General features: G+C 51.9%; 1 protein-coding gene across 2 annotated transcripts in view; it reads right to left on the bottom strand.

Annotated features, from left to right (window-relative positions):
- Positions 1-493: 493 nt before the first annotated feature.
- DGAT2 (diacylglycerol O-acyltransferase 2) overlaps positions 494-15,405 on the bottom strand; it is a gene marked incomplete at both ends in the record, with an annotated part of 29,204 nt that continues 14,292 nt past the window's right edge. For both annotated transcript variants that reach the window (XM_084254526.1, XM_084254527.1), the window contains 6 exons: positions 494-648; positions 2,199-2,401; positions 3,372-3,546; positions 4,137-4,341; positions 9,934-10,004; positions 10,333-10,440. In XM_084254526.1, the coding sequence (XP_084110652.1) occupies positions 494-648; positions 2,199-2,401; positions 3,372-3,546; positions 4,137-4,341; positions 9,934-10,004; positions 10,333-10,440 (917 nt within the window). The remainder of the gene's footprint in view (positions 649-2,198; positions 2,402-3,371; positions 3,547-4,136; positions 4,342-9,933; positions 10,005-10,332; positions 10,441-15,405) is intronic.

Here is a 15,405-nt window from a genome sequence, read left to right as displayed (position 1 = left end):
AGATGCAAGCTGGAGCATTCCAGATGCTTAGCACTGTGCTCTCCCAAATGGCGATAACTGTGCCTTCCAAGTCCTCTCTTTGTTAAGAGAGGTCAAGGGTGGGGAGCTAGGAATAGAAGTGTCTTTGTTAGAAGTAGCTTTTGTCCCTCATCCCCCTGGGCAAAAAGCAAATAGTCTAATTGGTCAGAGTCAATTAACCAGGACTGAGTTTTCTCTGTACTTTTGGTAAGGGAAGAAGAGCGGTTTGTTGTAAAACCATAAAGGCCCAGATGTGTTAGCCACCACCTAGAACAGGACAAATTGGAAGTGAAAGAGCTTGAAATATTCACTTTTTCCATCTTAAAAAAGACCTAACATTGTAAAGGTTTAACAAAATTATTATAATTTCTTTTAAATAACCCACAGACACCCATGAGGCTTCCAAATTTACAGAACAAAAAGCACTCGAGAACTTGGTAGAAAACGATTTGCAGTTGCCCCCTGAGGGCTGGGCTCAATTCACCTCCAGGACCTCGGTCTCTGGGAGGCCAAACTTGGTCTTGTGCTTGTCGAAGAGCTTCACCAGGGCCTCCATGTACATGGCGTGGTACAGGTCAATGTCCTGCTGGGTTGGGTGCTCCAGCTTGGGGATGGTGATGGGCTCACCCACTGCAGGGATGGGCAGAGGCCTCTGGTTAGTCAATGCTATTCAGCCCACCCTTCCTGGACATCTCCCACAATGTTGCAACAGTGACCCCGTGTTATGTGCCAACCATGTGCTGGTGCCATGTTAGTGGGCTGTGTCTCAGGTTGTTCTTGTTACAGGTGAGAAGACTGAGGCCCAGGGCCCAGGGAAGGTACTTGCTCAGGACTGCACAGCCACTGAGCCACAGGTGGGGCCAAGACCACTATACCTACTGCCCTCAGGTGTGAAAGTCGTGGGTCCAAGTAGCATGTGTTTTTGCCCTGCTCAGGGCAAGTCACTTCACCTCTCAGAGCCTCAGTTTCCTCATCTGTCATAGAGGAACCTTTCTCCTAGGGCTCTGATGAGGATTCTGTACAATAACATGAATTGCTTTGAAAAAAGTAAATACGACAGGAGAGGCAGGAGGAAATCAACATTTGTATCTACTCTTTTTTTTTTCCTTATCCTGCTTCAGCTCCAAACCCAACTCCTCTCAAATCCTGTCAATTTCTCCCAAGGTCTTCCACCTCCCCATCATTCCCCCAGTCAATGCCACCAACTACCACAGAAGCCTCTGGACTGGTCTTGCAGCTTCCACTTTTGTCCCCTCTAACCCATTTTCTATCCAGCAGCCCCAAGGATCACCTTAAAATGCAAATCTGAACTTCAAAAACTCTCAAGCAGTTTTCCATCCACAAGGTAAAAAGCAAATTGCCACTGCCCACAGGACCCTGTCCCTTGCCAGCCCCCTCACAGAGACCAACCCTAGTATGAATTCACGTATAACAAGAATCTAGGGTGAGTTTGGATCATGTGACCTAAAAATGCAGGAAGTCAGTCTCTATCTAAAAGTACAAAGCAAAACACCTGGGCTGATAATCCAAAGTATCTACATGAGCTTTGGCCTCTAAAATCACACGCTCCAGTATAATCTCTCGTTTGTGAACCATTAACATACACACATCTCCCTACAACTGATGAGTCTTTGGAATACTCTAAAATGTCCCAAATAAACTCAAAATAACACAGATGAGGGCCAAGTGCAGTCAATTTTTGCTACCTTCTCACACACCTCTACTAGGGTCATTTTCCTTTCTGTTCCTGAAAAAACTACACAGTTTTGCTGCTGGAACATCAAATAGACCTTTTTTTCTCCCTGAAAAAAAACTCCTCCTCCTCTTTTTGCTGGATCATTCCTTTTCAGCTAATAGTGTGAAGAATCACCTCCTCCCTGGGGTTCTCTTTGACTCTCCAGAGCCCCCTACACATGCTCCTCACATCTGCTGTTGGTCTCTGCTGTCACAGGTCTTCCCTGATACTCATGGGTGCTGCAAACACAGTCAGCACAGCCTGGCTGACAGCAATGGAATCACCTCCAAATTTCCAACCCCATGGATCATTTCCATTACATCCAAACACGTCCTCATGGTCTAGAGCACAGATACCAGAGCCAGGTAGCCTGGATTTAAATCTTAACTCCACCGCTTAACTGGGTAGCACCCCGAGTTTAAGGTGTGTGGGCTGGGGGACTTACCCACAGTGGTGATGGGCTTGGAGTAGGGCACCAGGCCCCAGGTGTCAGAGGAGAAGAAGCCTCGGCCATGGAAGATGCACGGTGCAAAGCCGATGTACTTCTGGAACTTTTTCTGGACCCATCGGCCCCAAGAGCCCTCTTCAAAGATTACCTGCTTGTACACCTCATTCTCACCGAAGGAGTAGGTGGGAACCAAGTCCGCTCTGGAAGGAAAGGCCAGGGTCTGTCGCACCACAATCACAGGCTTCAGTTCCTCCTGTCAGCTCTAGGGCCCCTGGACACCACTCAAGCTCTGCTCCCCTAGAGGTGCACTTGGGGGACCCTGAACCACATGTCCCCTCATGACCAGATTCAGATGGGCCCTTCTGTCTTTCGTTAGCAGCTAGGGAGCATGTCAGGGCTTTGGAATCACTAAGCAAAGGGAAAGCTGAGCACCTTACGCTGAAGTGCTGTTCTTTCTGGTCCTGCGAGGTCTGTCTCTGCTGGAAGTTCTTGTCCCGCCCGCAAGCCAGGCATTGCTCAGCCCCGAGTCACAGCCCTCAGCACACAATGTATGGTTGTCTGTCCCTCCCCTCCTTCCTCGTCACCCTGAGGCCAGGCACAGGATCTGATCTGATTGTGTCCCAGGCCTGGCACAGAACCTGCATGGAAAGAGCAGCTTTCTCTGGCATCTAAGGTAACAGCCTGAAGAGACGGACACGGGAGCTGGGTGGGCCCTGGATGACATGGTTAGCGCCATCCCTAACTCATAATGTGACTACAGGTCACACCCTCTTCCACTCCAGGTGCATCACTGTCCGAGTGATGCAGGGCCCTCTTCTGGGAGGTGTCTAGAGCCCAGGTGTGGGAAGAAACAGCAGACGTGGAGTCCAAAGAGGCTGACAACGTGGCCCTGCCCAGGTCACTTAGCCTAATGTAGTTTTTTCAAATAGGGACTATAGAAATGAATGTGCTTGGTCAAGTGAAATGTGTTGAGCATGTGGCCACACAGAATGTGTCTCTGGTTTTCTAGAAGAAGGTCACAGAATTCTAAGCTTCGTGTCCTCATGGCACCCTCTCTAGGAAACCTTCCTCGGTGTTTCCAGCAGTACCGCCCTCCTTCATGGTCTCTTGCTCTCCTAGCACATGAAGGGGTAGGAGGGGGTGTGAGTGCGCATGTAGGCAGGCACTTACCCATGGCGGAGGGCCAGTTTCACAAAGCCCTTGCGGTTGCGCAGGGTGACTGCATTCTTGCCGGGCATGGAGCTCAGGGACTCAGCTGCACCCCCCACCACGATGATGATGGCATTGCCACTCCCATTCTTTGAAAGCAGGTAGTCTATGGTGTCCCGGTTCACAGGACAGATGCCTGGGGAGAAGCGAGGCGTGGTCAGGCTGCGTGTAGCTGCACTCCCCACCCCCTGCATAACCAAGCGTGAACAGAAAGAGCCTTGGACTTTGGCCCCAGACCTAATCTAGTCACTTATAAGTATGGGCCAGTATGACCTATTTCTTTTTCTGAGCCTCATCTTACTTACCTATACAATGGGAGATAATGACACAAGATTATTTAGAGGACTCACTCATTTAGCAAACATCTGCTAAGGTCCTAACCACCCGGCTAGTGCCTGGATCTGGTGGGCTCAAAGGCAGGTGGATAATGACAGAACTAAAGACAATGAAAAGGTTCATAAGGGCAGCACTGCGGGGAGGGTGCTCAGAAGAGGAGAGGCGCTAGAGGGGTTCTTGCGGAAGATGTTATCCAGATTGAATCCTGAGGAAGTGTAAACAGCTCTCCTGCTTAGCCTTGACCCGCACTGCTGGAGATACTACAGGATCAGCTGCCAGGTGTGGCATATGGGCTTCTCGGCCTCTCCACCACCTTGCTCAGTGAAGCAGCTCAGTGAAGCAGCTCTCAACAAGGGAGCCCAGCAGGGGCAGGCAGAGGGGGATTCTCACCTCCAGACATCAGGTACTCTCTTAGCACTGGCATCCGGAAGTTGCCAGCCAGTGTGGCCAGGTAGGGCCTTATGCCAGGGAACTTCTTGCTCACTTCTGTGGCCTCTGTGCTGAAGTTGCAGAAGGCACCCAGGCCCATGATGCCATGGGGGTGGTATCCAAAGATGTAGTTCCTGGTGGTCAGCAGGTTGTGGGTCTTCACCAGCTGCAGGAAAAACCTTGGGTCAGAGGGGTTCTGTGGCACCACCAGAAGGGAGGGGAGTAGCTGAGTGTGCCACACCTCTGGGCTCTCTTGGACCCAAAGGAATGGAGTGACCCTCTATTATAAGCTGCAGGCCCTCATCACTGAGCCATGAGGCACTTGGCAGTTGCCGTTTTGGCTGAGTCCCTGGGAAGGGAGTAGGAAACTTTCCCTCTTACTCCTTTCCTCTGGACTCCATCTTTAGCACAGCCAGTGATTGTTCCAAAACCCAAATCCAACCCCTGTCACTCTCAGATAAAGAGAGGTGACCAGCTTCCATCAGGGTAAAGTCCAAGATGTTAAGTTTGGCTGGGGAAGGGACAGTGCAGCTGTCCTTCTAGGCAGCCAGGTTCAGCTCTGGCTCTGAGGCAGGAATGACAAGGGCAACCAATAGCCCTTGTGCCAGTAGCAGTGGGGAGTCAGCTGTACAGCTGGGGCAGCTGACCTGTGGGACTATCGACAGAGCTGTCCTGGGCTGCTCTCAAGAATGACTGGCCTCCTTTGGGGCCCATCCCTGCCCTGGTGCTGGCGGTTTGGAGGGTGGGGTGGATGGTGCTGTTTCCCTAAAACCTGAACGGTAAGGGGTACCTATCAGCATTACCAGGAACACCAGAGGGATGGAGGGATAGAGATCAAGATTATTTTGTTCAGAAAAGATTGCTATTTTTTCTGAATAGAAAAATAAGATACACACAGAGAATTTTTTTAAAATACAGGAAAGTAAAAAGAAACTCAAACGCACCCATAAAGACTGAAACTTAAATGTTATAATACAATATTACTTCAAAAAAAAAAGTACCTATAATACCTGCATCCAGATAAACCAGTCAGAGTCCTTTTTCTATGCAAACACACACAAGCTCCTTTTTAAAAACCACAAAATTTAGGTCAAATGGTGCTACCATTTTCACATTACATCACAGCTGATTTTCCTCATCAAAATCCCCCAGTAACAAGTCTTCTCAGGCTATGCTCCTCTGTGCTAAAGCCAAGCTACATGTAACCAAATGCAGACTGATGGACCTTCAAAAACTTTCCAAGTCCCTTTTAGCTCCCTCTTCCATAAATAGCTTGTTATTTGTCCACATAGCTGATTTTCTTGAGACAAACTTCTAGAAATACAACTCCTGGGTCAAAGGGCATGAACATTCTTGACTCGTGGGCTGCCCTGCCTCTAGCAAGGTGGCCCTGACCACATTTCCACTGGCTGTGCTGGAGGTGCCCGCTTTCCCGTACTGGTGCCAGCTGGAAGCAGAGCCACTGCCCATCACAAATAGCCAGAGCCTGGGTTTTCCATGACTTCAGATGTGGGGGCCTCCCGGCTGAGGGAAGGCTTTCTGGGGATGGGTGCTCGTGGTTAGTTTCAGAAAACTGAAACCTGAATCTTCAGGTGACTGGCCTGAGTGGGAGGGAATGGAGGGTGACTGGCACCAGTCCCAACTCTGAAAGTGCCATAATGAGAAAAATCTCCTTAGTTTTACCCCCTGGTGCTTGGGAACTTTGTATTCTTTCTCCTACTTTCTCTTTGGCAAGCTGGCTAAAGCTGTTCAAAAACCCAAACAAGTCTTAGCCACCCTATGGCATCGCTGGGGAACAGAGCAGCCTAACGCCTGGCTAGTGGGGTGGAGTCTCAAGGGAGCCAAACTCTACCTGAGCTTAGCCAGGTGGTAGCTTGAGGCTCTGGGATGTAGCTGGCTCTGTAAATAATTTTTCCTCCCTCCTCTAACTCTCTATCCAGGAGGACATTTGATCAATGAGGAGCCTTGAGACTCAGCGCAGGGAATGGCCTTGGTGCGGGCATCAGTACAGCTTCGATCTGCCTCCATGTCACACACCCCGCCTCCCAAGGCTGGACACAATGTTCACTCTGGAGGGAGGACACACTGATGAGAGTTCTGTTGACATCTGCTCTCATGCCCCCTGACTGCGTTCCATGGCAAAGTCTCACCCAAGTGGGTACCCAGGCCGGGCATGCTGGGAAACGTGACCTGGGACACATTCCTGGCAAGTCACTCTTCACTCCCTGCCTCCCACAGCAGGAAAGGTGCTCACATAGGCTTGTCCCACTCTGAGCACTAGAGCAAGGGAAAAACTCCGCCCCAGAGAGGCACAAAGTCTGTGTAAGCCAACAGAGCAGAGGAGCACAGAATGAGAACATGGGCCCTGAGGCACAGGCCAAGGTCCTATGCTAGCCTTGCTATAGACGTGCTTTGTGATTTTTTTTTGTGTGTGTGTGTAGAAGAACTGGGGTGTGGGCCAGAGGTGCGGGGGTGAGAGGATTCACCAGAGATGGAGTGGGGAGCAGAACAGGCATTATCTACTGAAACACACTGCTGAGGGGAGCAGCAGGCGAGACAAGTGAGGTCTGCTGCACCCTATGTGGGTAGCTCCCTGGCGGGGGATCGAACTCAGACTGTAGTGGTGACAGTGCTGAGACTTAACCCCTAGGTCACCAGGGAGGCCCACTTTGTGATCCTGCAAGGGTCCCTCCTCTCTGGACACAAGCAGGCCCATCTGTGACATGAAAGATGGACAGAAAAATGATTCTAAGCTCTGAGAGTCTTTCCTGGTCTCCTGTCCAAAGATCCTGCAATACCTCAGGGTAAGGTGACCGGATACTGCCCTCACCTCTTCCAGGTAGCCAGTGTTTTTGGTGCTGCTGCTAACACATGAGCCCCACCTCTGCTGGGAGTAGAGGCACCTGCTGGGGCAGCGGAGCGGCTCTGGTGGCAAATAGCAAGTGATTCACTGAGAAAGGAGTGAGGAGGTGTTGATGGAGATATGTAAATCCACATTACATAACCACTGGCATGGGGCTGGGTAAAGGGGGTGGGGCAGGAGGGCCACAGAACCCAGGAGTGTTAGCACTGACGTCAAATTCTCAAGGTCAGATCCTCCCTGCACAGAAGAGGGGCCTGAGGCCTCAAAGGGCAGGGGTGTGGCAGATGTCACCAATAGGCAAAAGCAGAGCCCAGGCTGTTTTTCAGGTTGAGGGCCAATGCCCTAACCTGCCTGGAGCACAATTTGTTTGGCTTTGGTCCTGCTTCAAGGAGCCCTCACATGGCCGGCTTACATATGCTCTGGGGCTCAACTCCCAGCTGGCTTCTTGGAAAGTAGATGCGATAAGAGCCATGGGGTTTTGGGGAAGGTACCCTGCCTGTCCCAGCTCTGACTGACGGCGCAGGCGGCTTCCTGGGGGGGGCAGGCCACTCTGGATTCTGAGGCCTGGTTCCTTAGCTCAGGGCCCCAGCAGAGAGAACAGAGTCCCCAGTCCTTCACATGCAACCATAATTTATCACTTTGTATCATCTCAATAGCTCCATTTTGCAGGTGAAGCAAATGAGTCTCAGCAAGCTTGAGGGAGTATGCCTGAGGCCCCACCGCAGAAAGAGAGTAAGTCTAGCATGATCCCTTTGATGGTGGGACCAGCAGAGGGAGGGCCTGGGGCTGACTCTCCCATGTTCCTGTGCCCAGCACTTCACAGGGGGCAGCAATGGCAGGGCAGAGGGTATCGTGACAGAGCAGGAGCTCAAGCAGGTTTCCAACAGTCAACAGAGAAAGAGACGCATGAAGTGGGGCTCACTTAACAAGGAAGTTGGGGATTGAAACCTCCCTAGAGAAAACCTCCCTAGACTGTAGGAATCCTGTGGGAAGAACCTGGGACCCCAGACTCAGGAAGCCCAGATCTAGTACTAACAAGGTGTGGTCTTGCTCTGCATCCTGGACCAGTCTGTACCCCTCTTCGGGACTCAGTTTCCTCATGCCCAAAACAAGGGGTTAGGTTGAGTCTGATGATGCAACGTTTTCCCAACAACAACAGCCTTGAGTTCCCTGCAGCTGGAGAAGACTGAGTCAGGAGAATGGAGGAAGGGAACCCTGATTCTGATGGTCCTCAGGAATCAGGGCTCAGGCTGAAGCAGGCAGAGGGAACGGCCCGGGTCCCCACAATATCAAGCAGTGCAGGAATGTGGAACACCTCCCTTGGGCAGCATGCCTGGGGACCTCAGGCTGCTGACTCACAACCGCAAACACACCACCCTGTGTCACGCACCAACACTTTCACACACACACACATCGCTACTCTTCAGCCCACGGCAGGGCTGCCTGCGCAGCGCAGCGAGGGCGTGCCTGGACTGAGGTGCTGAGAAACCAGCCAGACAGGTCTTTCTCCTACGGGGAAAGCCTTCAGGATTCTGCCAGAATCATCTATAATCTAGCATCACCCACATGCACAGGGCCCAGAAAGAGACAGGACAGACAGCCAGATCAAGCCAGAACCTTGAGGTTAGTCCCGAGAAGATAGGAAGACCGTGTGAGGCCCCAGAGCAGCTGGCAGGATAGCAAAAAGGAAACCCAGAGACCAACTTGTTCTAAACTTGCTTCATGTGAGGAGACTGTGCCTGCGAGGGGATGGTGCCTGGTGCGGGGTCTTGCCGCACCCTCTGAGTCCGAGGGAAGCCTGAGGATGTGGCCAGGCTCCCTTGCCACAGCTCTCAGCACAGAGAGGCAGTGTGATGTGGCGCTAGAGCCCAGGTTTTGAACAAGACAGCAATCAGAACATCAGCTCAACCCCCTGCTGGTCGCACCCAGCTTTGATGCTCTCTGACCCTCAGTTTCCTCTTCCGTGAAAAGGGAATGAAGCTCACCCCTGCCTTACAGAATGCTGGAAGGAGACTCCTTGGGGAAAGGTGTCAGCACCTAGAAGGCTTCCTCTCCACCCCATCTCCTTACTCTCTCCTCCCATAGCCCCAGCTTCCTCTCAAACTCAGGAGCTGGTGCTTGTGTTCCCTGTCAGTGGATTTCTAGGAGTGCCTCCTCCAGAAGGCGTCCCCAAGCGTGTCAGCACCCAGGGTGTCTCACTGTTCTTCCACCGCACATCAAATTTCCCAGGGCCGAAGTCCCATGGCCACAACCCCCAGAGACCCACCCAAGACTGGCTGACAGAAGTGATATTTTTAGAAGATCCATGGAAGGAAGAAGGCCTCACACCTGTTGCCTTAAGATCTATCCTTGGCTCAGGTCAGATAAGCTTGCCGCTATGCTCTTGATAAATCACCTCCATTTTAAGTTATGCCTTTAATATTCACTGCAGGGCAGACAAACAATCGTCATAATATCTGCTATTGTACCTACTCCTTACATCCCTCAGAATTGCAGTCTCTGGAACATCTCTTAGATCCAAATACTATAAAAAGTCTTTCCAAGGAACTAAGAGCTTCTTCCTTTCCCCAAAGAAGCCAACAACCATCATGTTTCCCTTTTTACCTTGGCTGCCAGAAAGCTCAGAGCTGACTATGAAGATCAACCACTGGAATTCTGTTGATCTTTATAACTGAAATACTCTTCTTTTTTGCCCAGGGCTTGATTTCTCCCTCTCCCTGCTGGGCATTGTATGTATCCTAAAGCCTTGAGTCCCACCTCAGGGGGTGAATATGAAGGAAACCGGCAGTGGGAGTTGGCATAGGGTTCAACTCCGTGTGTGCAACCACTAAGGATGGTGGGTTAAGGCTTCAGTTTAGATTTCTCATCCATGCTCACCCTCCCACAAGTCTTTACCTGGATGGGAAAGTAGTCTCGAAAGTAGCGCCACACAGCCCAGTTTCGTACCCACTGTGACCTCCTGCCACCTTCCAGGGGAAAAAAATACAGTGTTAGAAGGAGATGGGGTGGGGCATAAGGCAGCCAGCCGGAATCAGAGCAGAACCCTGAGGTAGGGGACCATCACCACGCACAGCCTCGCCACCCTCTTTCACATTCACTCGTCTTCATGCAAACCCTGGGTCGAGTGTAAGCTCCAACAGAGACCAGGATGGTGCCCTCTGAGGAACTTTTAAGCCTGCTCCCTCTCACTCCAAATCACACCCTGGGCCAGCCCAATACATCTGACATAGTGGGTGTGGAGTAGATGGGGGCAGCACCAGGGTGAGGGGTGAGGTAAGAGGCCTGTGTGCTTACCTTTCTTGGGCGTGTTCCAGTCAAACACCAGCCAGGTGAAGTAGAGCACGGCAATGAGCCAGCAGTCGGTGCAGAATGTGTACATGAGGATGACACTGCAGGCCACTCCTGGAGGGGAGGCAGGTGACCATAGTCAGGCCCTCAGTCTCCCCTGGGCAACGGCTCACTAAGTGACCAAGTGAGCGTTTACTGCGATATCACATTAGGCATAGTCAGTATTGTGGGTAGAGGATCCTGCAGCCACAGTCTGGCAGGAACAGGCTCGTGGGATACAGCCTTCGTTCTCAACTCTGGTGGCCTGTCCTGGCATTGAGGGGCATCCCAGGTCCCTGAGGCTGACATCAGCTTCTGTGAAGCTGTTTTCAGAGCTGGGCTTTCTGCCACCCTGGTGCCCAGCAGTGGATAAAGGAAGGGACCAACTGAGTATCTATCTCTGGACTTGGGCTGAGCCATGGGGAGGCAGGGTGACTTTTACTCCACGTTAGAGATGAGAATACTGAAGCTTGAGGGGGAGGAAGCTCGCCCAGGTTATCTTGTAGGACAATGGCAGATCCAGGGATTCAAACTTAATTCTGATTATAAAGTCCATTATCTGCACCAGGTTTTACAAGTTTATCATGAATTAGAAGCCTCAGTCTGCCACTGGCAGGGTCTAAGGCAGAGATCTGGTCCTCTTCCAACATAAAGGTAGGTAGGCAGGCCCAGCAGCCCACTCTCATAGAACCACCCCCCAGCACCCTCAGACTCTCCAGGGATCAGCTTCCACTTGGTCACTCTGTTCAGCGCCTGCTGGCCATAAGGCTGAATAACTTGGCACGGAAAGGAAAGGAAAGTCATGGCTTGCCCTCAGATGCCCTCAACAGTGCTTCCAACCTACAAAGCCTAGCTCAGACCTCATCTCTTCAAGAACTGTTCTCCAATATCACACTGTCCCACTGGATTTCTCACCTGACTTCCCCATACTACAGGGAGCCACAGTTTCTGTGCCCCCTGGCACAGTGTGGGGACTCATGCTTGCTAGAAGCACACCCTCTCCTGGGCACTGGTGATGGGTGCTCTAGGGCTACCTGGCTCTGGAGGCCTCTTCTCGCCACCCTGAGCCTCCTCTGGTTTCCCAAGAGGAGAGGATCAGGCAAGACTCTTGGTGAGCCCAAGGACAGGGAAACTGTGATCCTCAGTCATCCTCAATCCTGTTCCAGACCTAAGTTAGCCCCTTCCCTATGGTAGCCCCAAACAGTACAACTGTCTTGGGGGGCACCGTGAGCACAGTGACCAGGTGTCTGGTTTGTCAGGATTCCTTTAAGAACGTGACGCCACAGATAGGGAAGAGGAGTCCAATTTGGAATTTGCAGTCCAAGAAACTTCGGTAAAGACAAACCGTGAAGTACTTGAGGTGGCTCAGCGAATGGCAATGCTAAGCAAATGTCACTTACAAAGTCACCTTGTGAGCAGTTGGCCTCTTGGCCCCTCTCTTAGGACTAGGGACAGGGTCCCCCAGCCTCCATGGGTAGCCAAGTTCCTTCTGATGCTAGGCAGAGGCTCCCCGCAGGCCTGGGCAGGGCCACGTGGGTCAGGCCAGGGCCCGAGAGCCTGGAAATCGAGCTGCCATCAAAACTCCAACTCTCCTCAGGGTGGAGAGACTAGAGGCGGCTGAGCCCCAGGCCCCAGCCCCAGCCCCAGGCAGTTGCTAGATCCAGACTCTCTGGGAGTGGGGCTGCGTACCTACTGTCCTCACTCTGACGCTAACCCAGCCTTGATGGAGGAAAAGAGAACATCGCAGAGTCCGCAGTCTGCATTCCAGTTCCCTCCCTTCTCTGCTCTCTTCTCCACCTTCCCCACCAGCCGCACCCCAGTGTCACAGCGCCCTTCCTCTGACCCTTCACTCCCGCCATGACACTGCCTCCGGCAGACAGCCCTTCGGCCCATGAGCCCCACGGCTGCTGGAACAGGTCAGGCTCATCTCTCCAGCCAGCAACCAACACAGCAAAGGTTCACTGTACAAAAAATGAACTAGCCCATCAAATGACCTTCCTCTCCTAGAGCCTAATCCCTATATTCTGAACCACTGGCCTCTGTTCCACCCTCTGAGGTCCTGGACCACAGCGCTATTGGGCCCAAGAGAGGTAAACCACTGGCTCCGCATATGGAAGGTCAGGAACAGCTCCACAGCCCCTCACCCCACTCAGCATGGTGCAGCCCAGGAGGCAAGACTCTGGCCCTGCAAGGGGGCACGCCGGGGAGGCACAGTGGGCTGCGGAAAGCACAGACATGCTCTCCGATAAAGTCTTGAGCCCACTCTCATGGCCACGGCCCATCCTCGAGTCTCAATCTCCTATGGGGCGCTGGGAAGATTATATGCGGTGAGGTCTGAAGAGGACTTAACACACCATTAAGCATCCAATCTACAGCTCCATGGACTCGGATAGGAAAAAAAATTGACATCTTACTCTTCACCCATCTCTTATGGAAATTTAATATCTCCTTCATTTGCCAATGTGGTGGATGACAGAAGTGTTAGCAGTATGTGCTGAGTGTGATACCAATAGAAAGCAAAGGTATTTTCCTATCACATTTACGGCAGTTGCAGATACTTTGAAAAATCATTTATCCTCATCACTACTTAGGAATTATAATAATGATTATACCTGCTGCTAGATAATTTTAGGTAATGTAATAAAAATGCACGTGTTAAGTTTTCTTTCACTCTTGCAATGAGCTCTTCAACTTGAGCTAATTTAAATTCTGGGTCACAAACATTCTAATAGCTATTTTATTTCCTTCCATAATTAGATTTCCTAATGTGTGCACATTCGTATTTCAATATCACTGGTTTCCTTTGAAATCCAATGCTTTTGTATTACACATTTAAAAAGAGTGAGAACAGTTCATAGCCTTCACCAGAATGCCAGAGGGTTCGTGGCAAAAAAGTGGTGAAAATCAGGACCTCCCTGGTGGCCCAGGTGGTTGAGCACCGCACTGTGAAGCTGTCCGCAGCCCCTGCACTGCCGGTTCGATCCCTGCCGGCCTTGGAGCAACCCACATGGCGAGCAGACCTCTCCTGTCTCGCCTGCTGCTCCCCTCAGCAGTGTATTTCGTCAGTCTGCCTGTGCTGTTCCCCACTCTGTCTCTGGTGAATCCACTCACCCTCCTGAGCATCTGGCCTGTACCCCAGTTCTTGTATAAATAAAATAAATCTTTAAATAAAAAAAAAGTGGTGAAAACCTCCAGTGCAAAGGGAGGCCGATGGGACCCCAGCAGCCTCTGCAGCTCTAAGCAAGCTTCTTCAAGGACTGGGCGGCAGAGAGGGAGTGCTGGGCTCAGGGTGCTAATTAGCAGCAGTCAGCAGACCTGTCCATCCAACTAGGCTTGGCTCCCACCTACACAAGGGTGTTGGGGAGATGCTAGGCTGGTTTCTGGGTTGTGGTGGGGTGTAATCAATCATTAACCTATAGCTTGGGGCAGTCCCCATCACACACTGCAAGGGTTGAGGTTGCTCCCCATCAGCCAAGCCCTGACCCACTAAGCTGGGATAGTGGTGACTTCCTGCTACACATGGGGCAAAGGGAGCCAGGACTAGGCAGGGATCTGAGAGGTTGGAGTCCACGGAGTCTTTCCTACTCCCAATACGTCCTTCTCATGTGATTTTTGGGTGAGGATCTGGCCTCCACTGTGCCCTCTACTCCAGGATTCTAGTGGCTGAATGCAGCCGAGTTGGGGGTTTGAGCCCTGAGGAAGCCAGTTTAATTTGCTCTCTTCCCCAGACCAGTGTTTATCTTTGTAGGCATGTTTGTAGGAATCTAAGGACAGCCCTTCTCCCTAGAAAACATGCACATCCTCTCATGTACAGTTGTGCCTCCACTTTCAGGAACTGTGGACACCCCCTCCACTCCCGCTCTGGGCCAAAAGGTAGAGACTTGCATTTCAGACCAGGACCTCTAATTCTGGACCTTGGGAAAAGTGGACTCCCTGGTGAGTGCTCTGGGTTTATATCCACATCCCAACTCTGTCAACTTCACGAGCGTTACAATCCCAGAGTCGCTAAACCTCTGTGAGTTTCCTTCCCTCACCTGTGAAGTGGGAACTCAAGGAAGACGCCAAGTGCCTGGTACTCTGCCAAGGAAGGGAGGGACTGTGTGGCCCTGCCCTGGAGTATGGTCCCAGAGGGCCCTGCTTACTGGAAGGACACTGGTCAGCACAGACTCGTAACACTGGATAATCCCCAGAGATCTGGACAGGGCAGAAGAGAAGCCGCCTGCAGGGCCTCGCCCACGGGCACTGGAAGTCATGATGCTGCAGCAGGTTTGTCTGCCCTGACATGCTGGGGCAGCTACTTCTTCTGCTTAGGATGCAGGGGCCTGGGGAGCAGAAGAGGCTGGGGCTGCCCAATCCTGGCCCTTTCCTCTTCCCAGACCATACACTCTGCCCTGACCCTCATCTGGATGGCAATCCAGGGAGTGAAGGCACCAACTCAGGGCTGCAGGAGCAGCAGCCTAAGCACTGACATGGGAGAGCGAAGAGAAAGGAGCCAGCACTCGAAGGGCCACAGGGAGCAGCTGTCACGTGCTCTGCAGAGCGGGGTGGGGGCTGAATGCATGTTCCAACACCAGCTCCCATATGATGAGGGGCGGGGGCAGCACCACAACCAGGCCCTGTGCTCATGCCACCATTTCATCTCTTCAATCTGCACAAAAGTGACATGAAGTGGGCAGCTTTTTCCTTACGTCAGAAGTGAGGAAACTAACAGAGAGCTCACGTCACCTGCGTGAGGTCATGGATGATGTCTGTGAAAGAGTCAGGAACCCAGCTGGGTACCACACTACCCTAAGGCAAAGCAGCACATCTGATGGAAAACATTGGTTGGCAGCAAGATGGCCCAGGGAAAAGAGACCTGTGAGACTTTGGGCAAGAGACCGACTTTCTCTGAGATTTGGGTTTTCGTTCACAAAATAGGAAGGGTATCACCACCAGGCATGGAAGCTGAGTGCTCATGCACATCTAGGAGTAGAGCGCTGGGTCAAGGGCCTGGAAGGTAAAAGTGGCGAACGGGCGGGAGGAAGTTCTGAGCCCTCACCC

The sequence above is a fragment of the Talpa europaea genome (genome assembly GCF_964194135.1).
Source record: "Talpa europaea genome assembly, chromosome: 1".
NCBI classification, from domain to species: Eukaryota; Metazoa; Chordata; class Mammalia; order Eulipotyphla; family Talpidae; genus Talpa; species Talpa europaea.
The sequence above is the reverse complement of the archived record's forward strand: the minus strand, read 5'-3'. Positions and strand labels throughout refer to the sequence as shown.